This window comes from Gasterosteus aculeatus, chromosome 20 (assembly GCF_964276395.1).
Source record: "Gasterosteus aculeatus chromosome 20, fGasAcu3.hap1.1, whole genome shotgun sequence".
In the NCBI taxonomy this organism is placed as follows: Eukaryota; Metazoa; Chordata; class Actinopteri; order Perciformes; family Gasterosteidae; genus Gasterosteus; species Gasterosteus aculeatus.
In genome coordinates this window covers 12,102,719-12,125,881 of record NC_135707.1, presented here as the reverse complement: position 1 = coordinate 12,125,881, position 23,163 = coordinate 12,102,719, and the positions used below count along the sequence as shown (strand labels likewise).

At 39.2% G+C, this 23,163-nt stretch overlaps 1 protein-coding gene across 1 annotated transcript in view; it reads right to left on the bottom strand.

Annotated features, from left to right (window-relative positions):
- Positions 1-23,163, bottom strand: part of LOC120810076 (collagen alpha-1(XIV) chain) — an 88,495-nt gene that overhangs the window by 10,678 nt on the left and 54,654 nt on the right. Inside the window, 9 exon segments of the mRNA XM_078095299.1 lie at positions 209-280; positions 390-443; positions 3,205-3,258; positions 12,553-12,606; positions 13,062-13,157; positions 14,966-15,019; positions 18,020-18,106; positions 18,889-18,966; positions 20,397-20,555. Of these exon segments, the coding sequence (XP_077951425.1) occupies positions 209-280; positions 390-443; positions 3,205-3,258; positions 12,553-12,606; positions 13,062-13,157; positions 14,966-15,019; positions 18,020-18,106; positions 18,889-18,966; positions 20,397-20,555 (708 nt within the window).

Here is a 23,163-nt window from a genome sequence, read left to right as displayed (position 1 = left end):
ACTTTGTAATGCAGCTGTGAGATTTTTGTTCTGTAAATTTAGGCGGACATGATGGGAGAAAAACATCTAAAGACTCAAGTGGGTGGAGTGAAGTTGTGTCAAGCTCTCGAGTGGACTTTTCAGAACCATTTCAGTCAAGCTCCTTGATTCAGAACAAAACTCAGCACCAAAGTTTTTTCATATAATTCTTAACAAAATAAAAACTCACAGGAAGTCCTTGATCTCCTTGAGATCCTGCTGAACCGACAGGTCCATGAGCTCCTGGTGCCCCTGGGGATCCCTGAGGGAAAGTCAAAGAAAGTGACAGAAATGAAACAGATTCATGTATCTGCGTGATCTGTCAGACAAAAGAAAGAAGGAAAAAAAAAAAAAAGACTATAGACACTTACAAGAGGTCCAGGAGGCCCTTGTCTTCCCTGTGGTCCACTATTACCCGGCAGACCCTGAGAGATGCAGATGCTCACATTACAATTACAAATACAAATTGTCATCCAGGAAACTTAACCAAACTCAGCAGCTGTTACATCTGCTGTCCAAACTCCAGGCGTGGAGACAAATGCCTCCAATCAAACTTTCATTCGGTTTTACTTTTAGACAGTTTGAAGAAGACACAGGTGCATTCTTTCTGACTTTTGGCTTTTTCCCAATAAGACTGTTGAGTTTTTCACGCTTTGTATTGTAGTATCCTCAATGGCATTTTAAACATCTTAATGTCTTCCCCATGATGCTCTGTTTGAGGAGAACACGTGAATATCAAACTGGAGCTTTAACTTCAGAAGCACATTCATACCGACTGGAGAGTTCTGTGTTTCCTTTGGCTCTGTAAAGCTACACCATAATAACATGATATATGATAACATGGTGGCTTTCGATCCTTCTCAAAATGTATCAATCTGAACAAATTTAGTGTTATTAAAACCCCATTTTCAGATTGTCTACGAATACAGCTTAATCGGAGGTTCATTCAATCCTCTCATTTTAGCTTGGATGTCTGAAGTTGCTTTGTGGTCCTTGTATGATACTCAGTTGAGCATGCGTAGGGTTAAACGTTACAAAATCGTAATCGACTTAATTATGAGATGAGCATTAGCTTCTGTGAAAGGAGAGTAGGATAAACTCAGTTTAGCCTCGGGTTGAAAAAGTTCTGACACCGTTTTGTATCGTAAGCCTCAAAATGAATAGCTTTCTGTTATTATTATTATTGTTATTATAGGACCCAAGAGAGTTACTGCCGTTTCAGCTGATCTAACTGGCGGCTGCAGTGGAGCCTTTGCCCAAAAGCCCAAATAAGTCTTATTTGGGCTTTTACACAAAAGCACATTGTGGATGCCCAGTGGACTCGTGGGATGCTGGCAACTTTTTGTTGATAAGAGGACATCTGCACTGCCAGTCTGCTGTGTGTGTGCTGGATGACACGGACCAGGTAGCACAGGCATTGTTAAATTAATTTGTTTCCAAAAAGCTGCTTGTTATTTTTAATGATGATCAGTATTTCCTATATCGCCGTCAAAAGAAGATATATGGCTGTTGCGTTGATGACCTGCTGTGAATCGATTCTATTTAACTGAAAAAACACATTTAGGGCATGCTGCTGGAAACATCAGCCTGAGATGCTGCAATTATTCTGCAACAACAAAACATGCTGATTTAAAATGTCTTTTTTTTGGTATTACAAACATGTGGAATTATTGTCTCAGCATCTCCACAACCATCAGAAATTGTTACACAATAGATATGAAGCATCTTGATGAAATATGGATGTGGAAGGCCTGTCATAATTAATGCTATAAAGGGGTTTATCTCCAAATAGAAAGCAGATAAAATTGCTTCCTGATTAGTCATGTTGGATGATTACACCTAATAATTAAAATGAGTTTTGTGTTCCGTGTGTGTGTGTGTGTTTTGCTTATCACCACATGGTTCAGTGCAGCGCGGTACTTCCAAAAGTTGAAAACTGGAATCTTTGCTGCTTTGTTAATCGTACCATAAAAGAATCACGCTCCGAATGTGTATCTGACAAATATTTGATAAATATTCCTTCAAATCCCTACATGTTGTAACTCGAAAATGGTCTCACTTACCACTTGATTTGATCAGTTTACCGTATAAACCCAATGCAGTGGGTATAACTTCAGAATGAATGAATGAATAATGAATAAATATTGATTAATCCTATCATTAGTTTCAGCATTCACCGTGTTGGCACTTGATGCATAATGTGACATCTACAATGGAAGCAAACTAGTTATGAGCCAAATGAAGAAACACACTTTGATATTGCGCAACCCTCTAGGGATAAGCGATATAGAGGATGACACATTTGTTGACTCATTCAAATAGGAAGAAGAGAAAAGTAATATTAAATTCAGTTTTAGTGACAAACCAAAAACAGATTGTGAGTTAAAGATCCAGTGTGTACCATTAAGTTTTACCTCGCAGTGATGTGGAAACCAACAGAATACGCTTTTGTTCAATCGTCCCCTTCCAAAGCTATGACAACACGAGCAGTTGAGCGCAACAGAAGTAACAGCATTGTTCTTTTCTTCAGGAGCAACTAAACTCTGACGACAGTTGGCAGAAGCGCGGTTTTAAAGTCGGAGGCTAAAATGTTTTACATTCATGTGAAGGGGACTCAATCCCTTTGTGGTTATGAAGGACTCATTCCAAGCAAATCAAAACACAATCATTCTTACTTTAGGTGATTATACATCAAATACAACATAGTTATGGATAACATTTTACAATTCCGCAAATATATAAATCGCAGCCCTAAACACTGCTCCTTTATTGCCTTTGTTGCTTAAACCTCATTAACTCAGAACCTCTCAGGCATCAGGAAAGAAAACCCAAATAAATAAACTATTGTCCAGAAGGAAATCACGCGACAAGCCTGAAAACTACGTTCTAAAAACTCAACACACATATTTTATTACTTTATTATCTCATCTTACTGACACAGGGTTTTGGTTTAATATCAAATCAACATATAATTTACCTATGTTATCTAGAGCTATATACTGTATATAGATGCGGGTAATGTAGATATATGCATCTCTAAACTATATTGTAACTCCTAGAAACACATGTGACGGAGCGTCCCTCACGGCACCAACTCTGCCTACGACTACGCCATTGTTTTTGTGGGATTCAGTAAGTAAAGAGAGAGAACCCCGTCACAGGGTACTTGTCAGTTAATGGTCTTACCCTTGCCCCCGGGGGGCCGTCTCTCCCGGGGGAGCCCGAGCTTCCAGGAACGCCCTGAACAAAGCACAAACAAGTAGGTTAGAATCACTTTCACAATGCAGCATAACGAGGCATAATGGCTTTAGATGCATATACACAACCGAACGTCAAAAGAGAAAAGGTTTGTAGTCAATGATGCTTTCACAGCAGGGGTCATAAATGTGATTTGTGGAATAACCAGTCTCGCCCTGTGGGTACCTCTATATCACCGGGCCACCCCACTGCTCCGTCTCCTGCCCCATTTCCCCTTCATCCACCTCTCCTCAGGTCAACTCACACAGCCGACTCCGAAATACAGTCATGGATTAAGTGTTGAAGTGATTTATCACTGTACTTTGGTCGTAGTGGATGAGAGCTCATAAAACAGGGCAGTTAACACAAAGAAAAAAAAAGGTCCCGCGGTCGCAGAGGACCGGCCAGTTATTATTAATGATGTGCCGTCGTTTAGATGCTGGCTGATCTACGTTCTCCTAAGACATCTGCAATTATGTCTCTCTGCCACTTTCACCCATTTATCTACAAACTTCTACATTGATAAGAAATGTAGAGAAATCTATGTCGGTAAACAAAGAATAATCCTTTTCTTTTTGTGTGGTTTAGAGGCTAAACAAGTTAATATGCACAGCACACTCGTTGAAATATTGTGATTCCACTGAAACATCTTTCACTTGTTTTAACAGAATACAGACTTTAAAGAACCAATTGCAAACTAAAATAAATTCATAACAAGCATAACAGTTTGGGGTTACACTTGATAGCCCCTATAACTCCCTACTTAGCACTTAAAGTTATAAAGTTATCAATAAATACCACACAATAACGCAGTTCTAAGCAGATGTAAAAACATTGTATGTATAAATATAATCAATGCACTAACATCTCCTGCCCTTGAAGCATCCTTAACCTGTATGTGTACGAATTGATCATAATCATTTTTAATGAATAATAAATATTTGTTATTCATTATCAACTGCGTTATAAAGTTAAACACTGCAAGATTTAGAATTATATGGAGTTAAAAAATGCATTATTAAAGTGTTTACTGCTTACAAATGCAACTGACATGCCAGGATAAAAGCACACAAACACACATACACACTCTTATCAGACCCTTACGTGGAGGACTTAACAATACTACAAACAACACACACACACGCACAAACTTGCCCCCATACATTGAATATGTGTTAAGAGTCCAATAAATTTTGTTAAAGGTGGAAGTCTAAGAGGGCTGTCTACACCCGTCTGTAAAATATGTAAACCTTAAATCTTTGCCCCCACAATCTATATTCCACTCGGATAAAATTAAAAGGACACCAATAAACAGGATGGAAATGACTGAGATGCATAACAAGGATGGACACACACTAATACACACACACACACAGACACACACATTATTTGCTATTCATCACAGCTGCATTTTCCACTGTCAAATTGAAACGGAGGCAGAGGGGACACTGATGACAAGGTTACGTTGTATTTGTCTGCAGAGAGGAGGGGGGAGAGAGAGAGAGAGAGAGTGAGAGAGAGAGAGAGGCAGAAAGAGGGAAACGGAAAGAAAGAGCAAGAGAGGTAATTGATGTTTTAAAGTTGTGATATCCTCTGTGGTCCCTCGTATATTACAACAGGGCCGTGGAAGCTACAATTCACCCAGCGAGCTACCCGTCCCTCTCCCTCCCTCCCCCCACACACATTCATATTCCTCTCGCTGACAAAACACATTATTACTCGGAAACCGAGTGCGGCACAAGGGCACACTGCCAGCTTCTTTTATTAATAGGACTATGCAGGTGGAGAGAGAGAAGTGGATATTGCTGCATCAGGAAGTGTTGCTGGTTCAAAGCTATTGCATATTCCTTTGTAATGAAATCTGTAAGAGTTCAACAGGTGTGGACAAGTTTCAGATACAATTCTGACTTTCAATCATTGCTGACGTCTAGTCTCCTCAACTTATGAGGATCTAAATAAAAGAAAATAATACAATCCATTTCATGAACTACTTTAAAGATTAGAAATAGTTAAAAACCCACAAAGAACAAACAAAAATCAGCAGGCACATGATTATCCGCATCAGTATTAAAACAAATTGTCTTTACAGCTGAAAAATAAATAAAAAATAAACCCTGTTCAACATTTTCTTTGGCTCTAAAATAATTCTTATAATTAGGAACCTTTTAACCCAAACGTTCAACTATAAAACTAGTAAAGATACTGTGTGGAGGATGATCCCCATCCTAAAGCACAGTATGGAATGACGTGTGTGTGTAATCGTGTTGTGCGTCTGCACGGTGCTCTGGCGGCAGATCGATGCATCAGTTTGACATTACCAGTGATCATCTGATGGAAGCAGCAACTGTGACAAGTTGTGCTGTGAAGTGGAAAGAAAATAATAGCGCTTCATGTAGGAGCTGTCTCTCAAAATTTAAACATTTGCAGCTCCACTTGAAGAGCTTGACAGCAGCTAAATCTAGTTGTAATGAATCCAACACAAGTTTGTAGGCTTCTGTTATTTGTCATCCCCCTACAGACGAGGGTTGTGAGGCCGATCCCGGGATGCAGAGGGAAGAACACATTAAAAAACAGGTTGTCAGTTCATCAACGGCCACAAACGAAAAGGTCGGGTCCTTCTAACTGCGAGTGTGGTTGGTAACCTCAGACATGAACATTGCCAACCAAGTGAAATTTCCTATTAATCGATATGGATGTCGGAAAATCTATTACATGAAAAACTCGAGCCCTGAGTCCGGCTGGCAAGCACTGCTCCTCTGTAACATCCTCCAGTGGATCTGGGCAGACAGCCATAAAGGAATTCACGGTCTTATTTAATTTATTGTGATCATCAGACTACACAGCAATGGACAACACAAACCGACGGACCTTGATGAATTCTGCGAGAGAAAAGGCTTCCTGCTGACTATCTGCAGGACAGAGCTGCACCTTGCACATAGTGCAAGTGCTAGAATCGAGACAGTAAAATTGATTAAGAAGAATTAGAAAGATTATTTGGCGAGCGGCATCTAGCTTTGTAATAGTCCAAGGCTTATTTGACCGGACAGCCTGACCGGAAAGAGAGCCTTATGAGCTATTAGCCCAACATGCTATTTTACATCACTGTAAAAGATAGTAACAAAAAATGTTGCCTGATTATCCCCAATAATATTAAGCTAACTGTGAGGTGTTTTATCATTTCCTTTTATATCACTTTCACGCCATGAGAATTTATATGTTAATGATGGCTTTAATATTTAATTCCCCAGTCGAGTTATTATGAAGTAGCACAGACGCAAAACCCCAAACTATGGTTTGACTGATGTCACAACCTGGCAAGGCTCAATGCTGCATGCACTCTGACAAACCACTTCACCCAACTAGAAAATGCATTTCCTGCTGAAAATGCGTTGGAATGCAAAAAGCTGAAAGCTGAAATGAACTTTTTAAAATAGCTGAAAATACAGAAAGTTGAAGGGAATTTGAATACATTTGCTGAAATTATAGATATTAGAAAAGCTGAAATGAATTTGAAATTGCTGAAAATACAGAAATGGGAGAAGCTGAAAGGAATTTCAATAGATTTGCTGAAAAAGCAGAAATGAAAACAGCTGAAATAAATTTGAAATATTGCAAAAAAATACAGAAATGAATAGTGAAAAATTGCTGTTGATAGAGGCATAAGAATAGCTGAAATTATTTTAAAGAACTGCTGAAAATACAGGAAGTGGGGAAGCTGAATTTCAATAGATTTTCTAAAAACAGAAGTTGCAGGAGCTTAAATTTGTTTAAAATTGTTTGTAGTAATATTAGTAGTAGTATTAGTTATAATTGTGGTATTAGTAGTACTAGCAGTAATAGTAGGTTTAGTATCAATAGCAGTAGAAACAGCTGTAATACTATTAGCCATAGTCGTATTTGTAATAACATTAGTAGTAGTTGTAGTATTAATAGCAGTAGAAATACTAGTAGTATGGTAGTAGAAGTATCAGTTGTAGTACTAGAAGTACGAGTAATATTCGTAGTGGGAGACAGAATGTTTGTTATTCAAACTAAGAAGTTTTTAATTAATAGGCCTCATCACAAACATTACAGTAAAAATTCCCTCCATGTGGCTTTTATTTTGAAATTATTGGATTGGGTGGGTTGGGGGGGTGTAGATAGAGGGAGGGAGGGTGAGAGGGTGAGGAAGGGAGGGGTGGTGAGGAAGAGATAGAGGGAGAGAGAGAGGAGGAGAAATAGACAGACATACTGACTGACTGAGTGATTAACAGTGAGAAGAGGTCAGGGTGGAGGGGGGAGGGGGGGCGAGTGTCTTTATCATATTGGTCTGTTGACAGAAAGCATAGCTGCGTCATGTGACTCCACTAATCACGTCATTGGAGCAGCTGTGAGTCACACACAGAGATACTGCAGCGTGTTTACGAGTAACCACGGCAACGGCGCACCTATTGGATTGGGTGGGGTGGGGGGGTGTAGATAGAGGGAGGGAGGGTGAGAGGGTGAGGAAGGGAATGGTGGTGAGGAAGAGAGGGAGAGGGGAGGAGAATTAGACTGACTGACTGACTGAGAGTGATTAACAGTAAGTAGAGGTCAGGGTGGAGGGGGGCTAGTGTCTTTATCATATTGGTCTGTTGACAGAAAGCATAGCTGCGTCATGTGACTCCACTAATCAGGTCACAAGGAGCAGCTGTGAGCCACAGACAGATCCTGCAGCGTGTGAGTGCTCGTAACCACGACAACGACGCACCTGTGCGGCTGCAAAAGTGCAGACACAGGACAGCGAGTTACACAGAATCCACACCTCAAACAAATGAGAACCAGCGCAAAACTATAACAGCTATCTAAAAAAGACTACGTTTGTATGAGACCCAAGACTCTACCGAACGCGTGGATGAGCTTTTTATGTCTGTCCGGTAATAAATACGGCTCCTATGGCCGTTTACAAAACGTGTACCTTGTGGATTTTTGTGAGAAATATGTCGGCAGATTTGTATTGGAGCCTATGGGGCTTTTGGCAGAGGTTGTGTCACTCAAACACTCCTTGCGCCAAAACTAAAAAACTCTGGGATTCCATGAACACATTAATCCAATCAGCACAACCATACCCTCATTAATCTGAAGAAATGAAGCCTCTAGAGTGTATACTTTGGCTGCAAGGACAGAAGTTCCATATTTTTTTAACCAGATTCCTGCGATGCCCCACACTCTAGCCTCGAGCTCTCCACTCTAGCAGACGCAATACACACTCATGTAAAAGTCAGAAACGGAGCGAAGAACTAGTGAAACATAATCAGTGATTATGAAAAAAGTACAATAGATATCAAGAAGCAGTTTTTTTCATAAAATAGTTGAGACTTGTGTCAACATTTGAAAGTTGAAATGATGTCTGTAGCTGAAAGATTGGCGAAGCTGAAGAATCTGAAAGTTGAAGAAGTTTAAGAGGATTTGAAAAACGATCTCCATTGGAAAACCATGTTAAAATATTAATGATTATAGATTTATATAAATTCAAGCTTAAGAGCTAAAAAGCTGAAAAGTCATAGCACCCCTCTCCTGAAGGAGCTGAATAATTTAATATTTGAATGGTTTTAATAGCTGAAAGTGTGAAGGAGTTGAAAGGCGGCGCGGAAGAAATAGAAGAAAAATAATAAGTCGGAACTAGAAAAGGCATTTCCTGCTGAAAATGCGTTGGAATGCAAAAAGCTGAAAGCTGCACTGAATATTTAAAAATAGCTGAAAATACAGAAAGTTGAAGGGAATTTGAATACATTTGCTGAATATTTAAAAATAGCTGAAAATACAGAAAGTTGAAGGGAATTTGAATACATTTGCTGAAATAAAAGATATTAGAAAAGCTGAAATTAATTTGAAATAGCTGAAAATACAGAAATGGGAGAAGCTGAAAGGAATTTGAATAGATTTGCTGAAAAAGCAGAAATGAAAACAGCTGAAATAAATGTGAAATATTGCAAAACAGAAGTTGCAGGAGCTTAAATGAATTTTAAAAAGTACAGAAATAACAAAAGCTGAGATGAATAAAAAGAGGTTTAAAATTGTTTGTAGTAATGTTAGTTGTAATTTGGGTATCAGTACTAGCAGTAGAAGTCGGTTTAGTATCAATAGCAGTAGAAACAGCTGGAATACTGATACTATTAGCCATAGTAGTATTTTTAATAACATTAGTAGTAGTTGTATTAATAGCAGTAGAAATACTAGTAGTATGGTAGTAGAAGTATCAGTTGTAGTTCTACTGAGGTACTAGTAATATTCGTAGTGGTTATAGTAGTATTTGAAAGAGCAATGCGTATTTCAACGAAACCGCTTCATGGTTAAGGTACAGATAATCATTGAGGCTTTTAGTTTGTAATGATGGAATTGGGTGAGGGGGGGTTGGGAGACAGAATGTTTGTTATTCAAACTAAGAAGTTTTTAATTAATAGGCCTCATCACTAACATTACAGTAAAAATTCCCTCCATGGGGCTTTTATTTTGAAATTATTGGATTGGGTGGGGTGGGGGGGGTGTAGATAGAGGGAGGGAGGGTGAGAGGGTGAGGAAGGGAGGGGTGATGAGGAAGAGATAGAGGGAGAGAGGGAGAGGGGAGGAGAATTAGACATACTGACTGACTGAGAGTGATTAACAGTGAGAAGAGGTCAGGGTGGAGGGGGGAGGGGGGGCGAGTGTCTTTATCATATTGGTCTGTTGACAGAAAGCATAGCTGCGTCATGTGACTCCACTAATCAGGTCACAAGGAGCAGCTGTGAGTCACAGACAGATCCTGCAGCGTGTGAGTGCTCGTAACCACGACAACGACGCACCTGTGATCATTAACGAGCGGCTGCAAAAGGCAGAGACATGGCAGCGAGTTACACAGAATCCACACCTCAAACAAATGAGAACCAGCGCAAAACTATAACAGCTATCTAAAAAAGACTACGTTTGTATGAGACCCAAGACTCTACCGAACGCGTGGATGAGCTTTTTATGTCTGTCCGGTAATAAATACGGCTCCTATGGCCGTTTACAAAACGTGTACCTTGTGGATTTTTGTGAGAAATATGTCGGCAGATTTGTATTGGAGCCTATGGGGCTTTTGGCAGAGGTTGTGTCACTCAAACACTCCTTGCGCCAAAACTAAAAAACTCTGGGATTCCATGAACACATTAATCCAATCAGCACAACCATACCCTCATTAATCTGAAGAAATGAAGCCTCTAGAGTGTATACTTTGGCTGCAAGGACAGAAGTTCCATATTTTTTTAACCAGATTCCTGCGATGCCCCACACTCTAGCCTCGAGCTCTCCACTCTAGCAGACGCAATACACACTCATGTAAAAGTCAGAAACGGAGCGAAAAACTAGTGAAACATAATCAGTGATTATGAAAAAAGTACAATAGATATCAAGAAGCAGTTTTTTTCATAAAATAGTTGAGACTTGTGTCAACATTTGAAAGTTGAAATGATGTCTGTAGCTGAAAGATTGGCGAAGCTGAAGAATCTGAAAGTTGAAGAAGTTTAAGAGGATTTGAAAAACGATCTCCATTGGAAAACCATGTTAAAATATTAATGATTATAGATTTATATAAATTCAAGCTTAAGAGCTAAAAAGCTGAAAAGTCATAGCACCCCTCTCCTGAAGGAGCTGAATAATTTAATATTTGAATGGTTTTAATAGCTGAAAGTGTGAAGGAGTTGAAAGGCGGCGCGGAAGAAATAGAAGAAAAATAATAAGTCGGAATAAAGATTCGAAGAACAATACTTGGAATGCATCTCAATGCATTCCAACAATAAAGATTCGAAGAACAATACTTGGAATGCATCTCAATGCATTCCAACAATTAGCTCAGGTAACCCGCGTGTTACACCTGTTAAGGTGAGACAATGAACAACAATTTACATTCTCAGCTCTACCCAGCTTTTACCTGAGCAGGTTTCTAATGCAGCAGAACAACACTTGGTGAGGTTATTGTTTAAACACTAGATGTTTTCACAAGATGCAATGCTGTGTGAGGCAGACCAAAGCCACTGTTTGTAGCAGCAATACATTGGCAATGCAATGTCTCAAGAAATGTATCTTTTTCACTGGAATTTATAAGAAAAATTAGAAAAAAATACACATTAATCACATTATCTCATCTTAAATGTTCTGTCTTTCCTGGTCGGAGTTACTGAGGAATTGTTCTGTCCTTGGTGATGTTCACGGCTCCCAGTAGAACTCCTTTAAATTAATTCAGTATTACGTGAGATTGGTTAGCTGCCCAATAATGGAGATGCTGAAAAGGATTGTTCCCATCTCAATAATTCCATTAGGCTGCTCTGTGTCTGTATCGACGGGCACGTGTGTTTCAGCAGCAAAACAGTTACACACAAACACATGCAAGCAAGCAGATACACACAGTGCAACTTGGACGTTCACATTCCCCTCAACTCCCTTCATCTTTAACTCTTTCACCACATGCACAACAAATGCAAGCTTTTGCGGAGAATAGTTAATACAGACATTATGCTGTATCTGTTTATTGATGCATGTAATTAGTTTTTAATTAAGATGAATGTCTACCTTCTTTGTGGCTCTTTACTTTTAAGAAAACAACAATAACCACAAGTATTTGGGATGTTATGTATTAGATTCTGGGTTTGTTTTGCGTTTATAAAAAAAAAAGGCAATGAATATTTCTTTTTGAAAATCTATATCAAAGTATGTTTTTTTATGCCTTTTTTTTCATTATCAAAATATATTATGTCACAGAAATGCAGAATTTCCATGAAAACAGTTCTGTTGCACTTGCACGCTTTAACATTTCTCTACCTCTACATTTCTCTCTCTCGTTTTCTCTACCTAAGATATCAATCAACATGCAATATAACAGTTACTTCGCTAAATAATTTACAGAGGTAACCACTCTTATAAATAGCTAACATCTGTAGTGTAGGCCGGATTGAAATATATATTTTCAAAAAGTCACAGAAATACGTTTAAAAGGCAACAAGTATCATTAATGTGAGCTTACAGGGCCGAGGCACCTCATTCATAATACATACGGGACTCTTTGGTATTCTCCACACATACACACACAGGAGAACAATTTATAAACACACACACAAATAAAACAAATAAACACACACACACTGCAGGGTTTGTGATAAACCAATACTACTTAGCTCCTTTAGTCAAAAAAAAAAACAGAAGGAGAAATTCCAAAAGAGTTGCCGCTCGGGGCTCTACACTGTGCTGTTGGGAATAACAAGCCCCACAAACACTTCACCTCTGTATCTTACAATAATGTAATTTTCTTGGTAAATGGTTTCTCACCATTTGCCCGGCTGGACCGATCTCTCCTCGCGCTCCCTTCCCCCCCGCAGCACCCTGTAAAGGACCAAAGTCATTACATCTCGGCTGGACCGGTGGTCACACCGACAGCTACCTGAAGCACCGGAGAAACCTGCATCTGTTATCTTAATAAGATGCTGGTCGTCACCACAAGTCCCCACAACAGCTCCAGTGTGCTTTGGGCAAGATCCTTCAAAAGACCGGAAGCCTATTTGAAGTGTACGTTCACATTTCGTCAATTTATGACGCCAAAATGGTTGACAGTGTACATACTGTCATATTAGACTTGATTTTAGAAAACACATGTTTGCTATAGGGAAAGGTTTAAAAAAGGTTTACAGGTTATGTGTATTGTAAGTATGTTAAATAAAATGTCCAAGTCAGTGGTTGGCCATTGCATTTATGATTACAAAACATAATAAAATAATAAGACAAGTTTATGTTTTTTAATCTCAACAGCACTCAATGTGCACATACAAGCAATGTCTTACCGGGGGTCCCTGAATAGAGAGACCACTGGGTCCCTGAGGACCAGGCGGCCCTGAGGGTCCAGAAGGACCGATCTTTCCCACTGGTCCCTGAGGTCCCTATTTAAAAAAACACAATGTCCAGATAAATGAAACAGGACATCTTTAATCCCATGACAAATGAGCATGTGACGTGAACTCCTCCACGCCTAATCGGCTCATTCATTTCACATATTCATGAAATTCATTTTAACCACTGTAGAAATGCTTCAGTTATGGCTGTGTGTAAATAAAGTAGCACTCAAAACAACACTTAAGTTACATTGAAGAAAGATAAGATGATATTTGATGTAGATTAAAATATGTTTCCATTTCCTCAAAGTCTGCAACACATCAAATATTCATAAATGTAACAACTGCCGACTCTGATTGACATCATCGCTACATGCTCGGGGGCTTTTGCTACCATTTGCTGCCCCCATAATGATATTTATGTGGATCATTCACAGCATTCACAGTTTGTACGCTCAGCAGCGGTTGTGAGCAAAGTAATCTTCACTCTGGCAGCATCCGTTGTTTGACTTTACAGTAACCGGCTTCAAAATAATCAAAAGAAACTTTGGACCAGACACAGAATAAGATAAGTAATTCAGTGTACAGTGAGAATAAGAGGACAACTGAAGTGTGTAATGTTAGAATAAAATATATGAAAATATTGGTAAAATACACTGAACTACTTAAACAGACAAATCAATGTCGTCCAACCATGTCAAAGCGTGACATAAACAAGCTTAATTTGTAGATTGAAAGCCCGCGTGTCACCCGCTTGTTTGTTTTTTGTATCCAAAATATGTCTTTTAAAATAAAAAGGGTTAGGGTTAGGGTAAAAGATTCAATTACTAAAACGGGAATTGGCTATTGGTATTGAGGTGTCCAACAGCATCAGGGCTGACTGACACAGCTGGATGGTTTGTAAGAGTTTGGAACAGATTTCCATTTTGTCAAAACTGTTTCAACACTGTAGCACAGGGTTCTTCAACGATTTTCAGGCCAAGGACCCCCAAACTGATGGCGAGATGGAGCAGGGACTCTCTATTCTACGGAGTTCGGTTCGTCATCTTTTTTTTTGCTGAGCTTTGCGCTCTTTAGACCAGAGGATAAACGCGATCGGATTGGCTGGTGCCTGCGCTGTCGCGTTTGCATGAAAGGAGCAGTGCGTGAACCGGTGCCCAGCTTGAGAGCTGCTGAGGGAAGCTGCATGTGTGTGTTGCAGACCGAAGATAACATCTTCTCCATCCATTTATCCGTTCAATACAATATGTTGGATTCATGTTAATTTGCATTTAAAGACAATGAATACAATTTTGATTCATTTGAATTTTTGTGTAAAAAAAAAAAAAAATTGTCTTATCAACCCCCTGTTGAAGACAGCTGTAGCAGATACAGAAACTGTAGAAAATCATTAACTTATAGTTCAAGACACTTATTTGACATTTTCTAGAACTCGGTCTATCAAGCACATGATAGTAAATGTGCTGATAAGAGCTTTAAATCTGAGGCCAAAAGGAAGATCAGGTAAGCTCTAAAATGACTTCTTTCAGTCTAAGCAAGATAAACATCCAGCCAGTAGGATAGCGGGGCCACAGTTGAAAATACCCTGTGTTTGGTTTAGAGGCATTACTTACTCAACTTACCAACGGACCCTTCTTGTTATGCCTCATAAGAGAAGGCAAAACTGATTGAACTCATAATATTCTCTAAAGTCCAGCCAGTTTGAGAAGTCCAGTGTGAGCAGCTTGTGACTATCGGGGTTCTCATCCCTCCCGAGTTGTGAGCTGGACACTGTTCCGGACCAAGTACGTGCTGAGAGTTTTGTTAAGAAATAAATAAATAATATGGGTGATAAATGGTCTGTGCGTTTTACTCACCGTCACTCCTGACTCTCCTCGATCTCCTCTGGCTCCCCGTATGCCTGGACCGCCCTTCAACACCGGCCAAACACACACGGTAACAACAAGACAGGTCAGGTCAGTTTTGACAGTTTCACAGTAATGGTTAAGACATGCCACCACAAAACTATGTATCCCTCAGACTCCCTTGTACACATGTCCATTGGAGTTAATTCTGAAAGATATAATGAAAGTCAAATAGATTCATATCTCTGATATGAATGTATTGTGACTTTTAGGGACAGAGGCCAACTCTGATCTGTGCAGGAAACTGCCCCCTGGGCTCGGGGCTTTATTGCGTTGCATCTGTAAGTCAGTGTGGAGCCGTAAACCTCAGGCTGACCCCAATAGCCAAACGGTCCATCCAGGGAGAAACACACATCTGCTAATCATCAATTCATTTTGGATACGTCCTCTGGTTGGAGAAATAGACCTCCAGTAGGAATGAGTGGGTAGTTCCTATGGTATTCAGCCACAGGGAGACAGGCGTGTACAAGAAGGGCGAGGAATATGAGGGGAAGCACACATTTATTTTTACAATCAACACCTTCAATTATAGAAGCACTTTGCAAATGACAAGATGGTACGAATTGTAAACCATACTTTTCTTTTTCAAAACACAAAAGGAATAGAACAACAGTACTTTTGATTCAAATGCAATGAGTATGCTATTGGAAATCATTTCAAATTAACCATCGTTTGGTCAAATCTGTATAATTTTACTGCAATTATTTCTTTTGACTTATTTTAAGTCAGGCACATCAGCAGGGGAAACAGAAATTAGCTTCAAACATCAGCAATACCACTATTTGTGTTTGGATTGTTGTGGGCCTTCGTGTGTTAAAATGAAGTATACCGCTATTATTACATAAACGAGCAATTTGACATTTGACACATGTTTACATTTCTAAACAGGACTAGGCTATTAAACAGCGTGGGCACAAATCACAAATTTAGTCAGCAGTGTGATTTTCTTTAATCAAAGTGTTCCAGTTCGGTTACCGAGCTGAATTTATGCCAAATCAGGCAGCAAAGATTGTAATTCATTTGGGGCGATCAATATTAGTTCAAAGATGACTCAAAGATTAACAAAACCGATGATGTCTGCTGCTGTGCAAGAAAAGACACGCGAGCAGTGAACAGTCAGTACAAATGACTCGGGGAGGGCAAACTGTAGTTTGAATGGTGATATTTAGTTTAGAGCAGGCTACTACTGGAACCAAAATAAAATCTCATCTGAATAGATCATAATTAACGACAATAATTTCTATGATCAGATGGCTCCTACATTTTTTAAAATAAATATTTGCTCTCCAACTCATTTGTCTTCTAGGTGTCTTTTCATGGCAATATTCTTTTAGATATTGCATCAGGTATCCCGATGGATCCAGGTATTTATTTGGATTTCTTACAGCCCTTTGTTCAATAGAGCGAAGTCTCAGCAGCAGAAAAACAAATAATAATGCTAACATCTCTTTAGTCTGTTAAAAGTGCTCTTAGAAGTGTTTGTCTATATATGAAGCTTGTTGTCCACAGGGGAAACAATACATTTATTGTGTTGATGACTATTATATTGTGTTAACAAGGGGAATGGTGTGGCCTTTTTATCCTTCCTCTAAACCCCACAGACTTTAGTCGGCAGCTTTAGCTCAAAAACGTCCATGAATGAACTATTACACCATTCATCCGTGCCAAGATGCTGTAGTTAAAAATTGATTTGAGAAGCCAATTCAATAACAAAGAGACATAGACAGAGACACAGGCACAATGAAATAGGCTTATATTGACAGTAAAAAGAGAGAGAAAGAGCCTCCGGCGTGTGGATGAAGTGAAGGTAGAAGAGGAAAAAAACAGCACAGAAGAAATAGAAAGATAAAAGAGTTGAAAGTTCTACAGAACCGCTATTGATCTGTTTTGGACAGATAGTGAAGCAGAGAAAGGGAGAGAAGATGGAGGCCACACAAAATAATGCACAGAAAAGAGTTGATGAATATGAAGAAAGAAAAGACAGGAAAAGGTCCTAAATGGAGACAACAAAAAGGTTGTGATGAATGGAATCACCATTTAATTACTTAAACTATACTGCTGTTGATCCACACCCCTCCCATGCCTTCGTTACCCAAGGGTGGAGACAAAGAGAGAAGATGAGAAAACAAAAGAGATTTAGAGACGGGGGAAAGGAAAAGAATAGGAAATGGAAAATGGAGCAAGGAATGAAAGAAGAACGAGAAAATGAGTTTAAAAAAAAATCTCGGGCTATAAATGAGCTCATTTACTTTGCTCTCATCTCTCAGCCTCTATCAGGTTTTACATGCTGCTGCGTGAGAGGAATACGGCTCCTCACAAGCTCATCTCTCCTCTCTTACATGCAATGAAGACGTCAAAAGATTTGTAATTTTACATCACACAGGTGTTATTAAAATACATCAGTGGTCATGTGTGTTAATATCTATGGATGCTACATACTTGTTATACACCAATACGTTTACTTGAACTTGTGATAGGCTGTTGTATTGGGGGACGTTGTTTTGTTAAGTAGTCATTGGTCACTGTCACTATTTCGGATTTATTTTGTTAAATCTTTACACAATCATATTATGTATTTTGAGATTGCGTTTTTATATGTTTTCCTTGGTTTTCTATTTGCAGAAAACCCCAAATCCTCCCTTGAGGCACAAAGACTGAACTGAGCTGGATTAGACTGATTACATTGTTTTATTTCCTTCACATTCAAATGTAAATTTAGCAACAACAAATATTTACTTGGCTGTCAGAGTGGCAGTTTGACTCAGAAATGCACCTAAAATGTAGACTGTTGGCCGTATAACAAGCACTTAAAACTTAAAAGTGAGTCTAGACAGTCTAGAAAGTCGAGAAATTATTTATTCTGTGAAGGAGAAAATGTTTGAGGTATGAGCATGAATAACAATACATACGAAGTGAGCAGTTCCACACAATATATATAGAGGAATAGACAAGAGTAAAAAAAAGAATACACAACGAAAGAATAAATGACAGAATAAAAGAACTTACAGGGGGTCCGGAAGGTCCTGGAGGTCCTTTGCTCTCCTGGGAACAGGTGCAGGCATGCGGCATGGAGGGGCACTGCTCCTCAACTCTCTGAAAACACACATTAAGACATTGAGCGCACTTGGTTTTTATTCAGGCAACACAACTCCTAACTGTCTGAGCCGATTTGCTTTTCAAACCAAGGTTGGCTTGGTTCCCTTGACTACTCGTTACATACTTAAATCAAAAGTTTAGGAAACAGCATCTGTTGAAATAATTACACAGTTTTTGGGATTTACTTACTTACTGGCAGTGTTTCTGTCATAGTGGGCAGCTTGTGCATGTTAGCCGGGCGAAAAACGTATCGGTAATGCGCTTCAGCACCACCACAAACTACACAATTAGCATAACATTGAACCAAAAAGATTGACCTTTATGTGAATAAAAAAAAAAATCTCTCTGCAATATTGTTTTAATGGATTCCATCAGATTGCAGAGGGATATTATTATATACTCATATAATTAAGACTCGGTGTATATGTACTTTACCTAATTGTTCCCACCTGTCTGCAATCACCTGTACCTTGTCGGTTCCTGAAATTTGTGCCCTGTTGTTTCTGTTCCATTAAAGGTATTTTTGTTTGAATAAAATATTGTTTGAGTCCGACTTTCCTCCCAAACCGCGACAGTTATGTAGCCATGTTTTATGCCTGGGGTGTTGACTGACGGTGGGCGCTATTATGTACGTGTTTATCTTTTATTTGTATACACGTGGGAGAAAGACAGCATTGGTCACTAGAGGCTTTCATGTCCTGAGAGAGGAGAGGCAGTAAAAGCAGCCATTAAAGCGTGTGAGCATTCATGTGAGAGTACATGCATGTGAAGTTTCTTACTAATGCCGGCAGCTCGCAGCACTTATCTCTGCTGGCCCAGGATGTGCTGCAGATGATATCAAACATCTGGAGCTGGAACTGTAAACACACACACACACAAATATTGGTACACTTATACACACGCAAATCCATTACAGCAATTCTGCAAACATAAACATTTCAAAATTAAAACAGAACCAAAAATTGAAAATGAAATATTAACCGTGGTGTTTTGTACTGATGTGGTTTTGTGGTGTTTCTGTGTTGATAAGATAAAAGGACAGACAGATTGGCAAGATGAAAATGGCTGGGAGATACGACAAGTCTGGCTGATAGCTAAACAAACAAAATTAGTATTAGAGAGGCTTCTCTTGTCTTAAACGATACGGTCAAGTTCACTCCTGAAGAAACAGGCCGCTGACGTGTGCGGTTTGCTTTCATTTCACTAGAAGAACGCTTTCTTTAATCTAAATTTCTAATTATCCAGAAACCCAATGTTTCATTCCCCAAATCTCAAACAAACGAACTTGCACATGTGGTTTCTACTCTTGAGTAGAAGTAATGACTGTGAAACTTTGAGACATAGGAAGTTTAATGCATTAAAAACACACAGAATGGTTGACCTTGATGAGATTATGTCGGCTAGTAAGAAACTGTGGTTGTCACACAATTATGATCTAAGATAAGGCTTCTACATTATTTCTGGTTTGGTCAGGTTTCATATATTCATTTAAGTGCAAATAGGGTTACCTTAGATAAGAAAGGTGCAGAAATAAAAAAAAGTCTGACGACCGTATCTCGAAAGATATCTGAGAATAAAAGGATATTTGAATCAAATGTTTTCAATTCCTGCACCAGAGCCCTTGTGAAACAGTCTTATCTTGGGGATTATATGTGTTTTTTCTATTGCTCGCTTTAAAGTCCAACTGGAACTAATTTCGAGAACGGAAAAGTAGACAATTTTAGGTTTTTGACCAAAATTTATAGATATGCTATTGAATTGAAATATTACGAAAAAAGTCACAACTGTCACATCATTTCATCCAAGTATGAAAAACAGATTAAGAGGACGGATTAATCACCACACAATGTTCTTATTTTATGCTTTAGCGAAATAGCTTTTTTGGGCCCCTCTTCAACAAAGGCCAGCTCTATAGAGCTTGCAGCAGTCCTACAGACAGACACTCATTCGCTGCAGTGGAGATTTTCACCTCACTCAGGGTTATTTTTGGTCTCTTGTTCTCAGTGTCCTCCTTGCCTGCCTTGAGTATTTATTCGTCCATCTACTGAGTTTTTGTGGTGCCATATTCTTTCGAATATCTCCATTAGACCACACGGTCCATTACATAAAAAACAAATACAAAACCCTTCTTATTGTAGGTTCTAATGCAACTAAAGGGAGAGGGGTGGTGTACAGGAACTGTGCTTCATAGCGTGGACACAATCACATTTCAACGATCAGTGGAAACCCCGTGTTCCCTCTGTTCAGTGTACACTTAACACTTATTCAGACGAGGATTAATACTGACTGCAGCAGAGTTGTCCCGTCTGCCTCTGGACTGAATCATCCTTCCGAGGATCTCCACTCCATCCGTAGTGATGTTACCAGCAGCACTGACAGATTTCTCCCCAACCACAGAACAATCTAACACCACCTTCACAGACGTCTTGCTTATGGTTACGTGGAGCTGTATGGAAGAGAGAGAATGAGGTGCACAAGAAAGAAGTATAAATAAGCAGCACAACTCACAACTAAATACATCAATATTTCAGAAAAAACAACAGCGTTGTTTCAGCATTTTATGTGCAGCATTTTCACAGGACTTGTATCTGTGATCACTAACACGTTATTAACGCATAATGCATTCATTCATTAACGCAGACACAAGTGAAAACAAGCTGCTCTTAATTGTTACTCTTTACTCGGGTAATGTTAAGTTGAGATGTACAATACATTGTTTAACTGCTAATGTGCATTGAATGCTGCTGTAAAAAAGCACCTTAGGCGTGTTCATATAGTCCATCTGCATGGACTATATGTCATAGGAACATGAAGACATGAGTGAAGCACATGCACCTCTCAATGCGAAGTCAGACACAGTTCATATTAAAGTGTCAGGGCCCGTTCCTTGGACAGTTGCTTCATAATGATTTTCTGTTCTCACCCTCCATTTTGCACACTTCACAAGACATGTGTGTGTGTGTAAAAAAAACATGATGAAAGTCGGGAATTCTGACAATATTTTGTAGCATTTAGTAGTTGGAGTTAAGGCCTAGGGCATTGCCTGAGGTACATAGACGTATATACGCTTTGGTCTTTTTGTGTGTGTCAATGACTGTAGTCCTTCTCCTTCAGGCTGTCTGGCTCCTTCATTTACTCCAGCAGTGACTTATTATTTCTGAACAATTCCCCCGTTCCCACACTGATATGACATAAGGCAAACTGCAGGAAGCATTAGAAAATATCCTGCATCCTTCCAAAAATATGCTTTTTGGGGAGCTATATTCTCGCAGGTGAGCATACGCGAACATTTATGGCTAAAATTATTAATAACTGCTTTCAGCAAATGCAGGTGCATGCAAAACACTACAGGTTGTGAGCATTATACAAGCAGCCTCTGAATTCTAGACTTGGTTAGGGTTTTCCAGACATTACTTGTCTGTACATTATAAATCTTAACTTGAGTTACAGCTGCAGTAAAAAGCAACAGATTTATTGTGCTGTGTTATAAACTCAAAGGAATACAGTTGTAAGTATTAAGCTTTACAAGCCAAGCAAACCGCAAGAACCTCACAACCCTCAAATAATTTGTCTGTCAGGCAAATTCAACATAGACCACCTGTTGCTGCTGGTGAAGTACAGTCTGCTCGAGATCAGTCATTACGACAGTATCTGTGCATGAAGTGCACATTTAGTGTGCACATACGAGACATCTGCGACCTTTTTCAATCGTTTTATAGCCATATTTGTCGCTCAACAATTATTTTATGTGATAAGAAAAGCCAAACCGTAATCTTTAAATGCACATTCATGCAGATTCCAAGAGATGAAAGAGCAAACTAAAGACAAGGTTTTCAAAGTATTGACATATAAAAGAAGAGGGCAGGAAATGAGAGTTGAAGTTTTCTTAAATCGTAAAAAAAAAAAAAAGTATTAAATGTTTCATCCTAACTTGAGGCAATCAATGCCACATAACACCATCTCCTCCATGTCACTAAAATACACAGCTACGAATATTTTCTTTCAACACATACAACACATTTACAGTTTCTGCTCTAGTTTCTCCATTACATCATTTGTGAGTAAATTATCGAGCTGGGAATTTTGAATTTCACTCTAACACATTTCCAAATAAATTGTAAGCTAGAAAGCTCCAAAAGCACTGAAGCAAATGCGTAGATTTTCACAGCCCACAAGGAACAACTTTAAGTGCTCTCTAATATTTTTTTATGTGAGCCATTTCATCCCCGATGAACTAATCTTGAGATTTATGAAAGGTGTTTAACCCTTGTTGGGTATAATATGTCTCAGAGCAATAGGTGATCTACACTGAAGACGACTTTCAGTTCTTCTTTCTACGTCTTTATTTTTTCCTCCTTGTGTCACAAACTCACTGACAGAGTTCTTCCTCTGCTGCTTTTTCTCCCTTCTTCACCGGTTTGTGTTTTCTCGGAGTGACGGTTCCTGGCGGACATTCCTCCTTTGTTGCCTTCATATGGTAATCCCTTTATAACTGACACGCAATCACATACAACCACACGGACGCTGCTCTCATTCACCTGTCATTCTGTCAGAGCGGAGACAAATAGTTCCTCCTAACAGTCTTCTGCATATGTTCTGTCTCTGAACATTGCCATGTTCTCAAGCAGAAAGACAGGAAACAATGAAGAAGACAGTGGACGTCGAATGATGGACAGCTGCTCCCTGATATTCAGTGAATTGAGATGTAGAAAGTTGGTGGTCTGGTGTTGATTTGTTTTTGGCAAAATCAACACCAGGAAATAAAGCAGCAGCTCTATGGCAATAAAACCACTGTCTTTAAAGACTTTACCTGAACCCCATTGATTTTCATGGCCATTGATTTGTCACGTTAATAAATGCGACAAAGCAAATTATGCCATTTCCATCAGGTAAATACACCTTCCAAACAACGGGATTGATCCAAAGTACACATAAGAACTAATTATCATTCAGCCTGTTTAGTTGTTATTATTTTGTCTCAGCTGGTGTTGATAGTTCCTGCCCAAGTGTTGTGGTGGAGGGAATTTGCCATTCACTCGGCCTGCTGAGGCCAA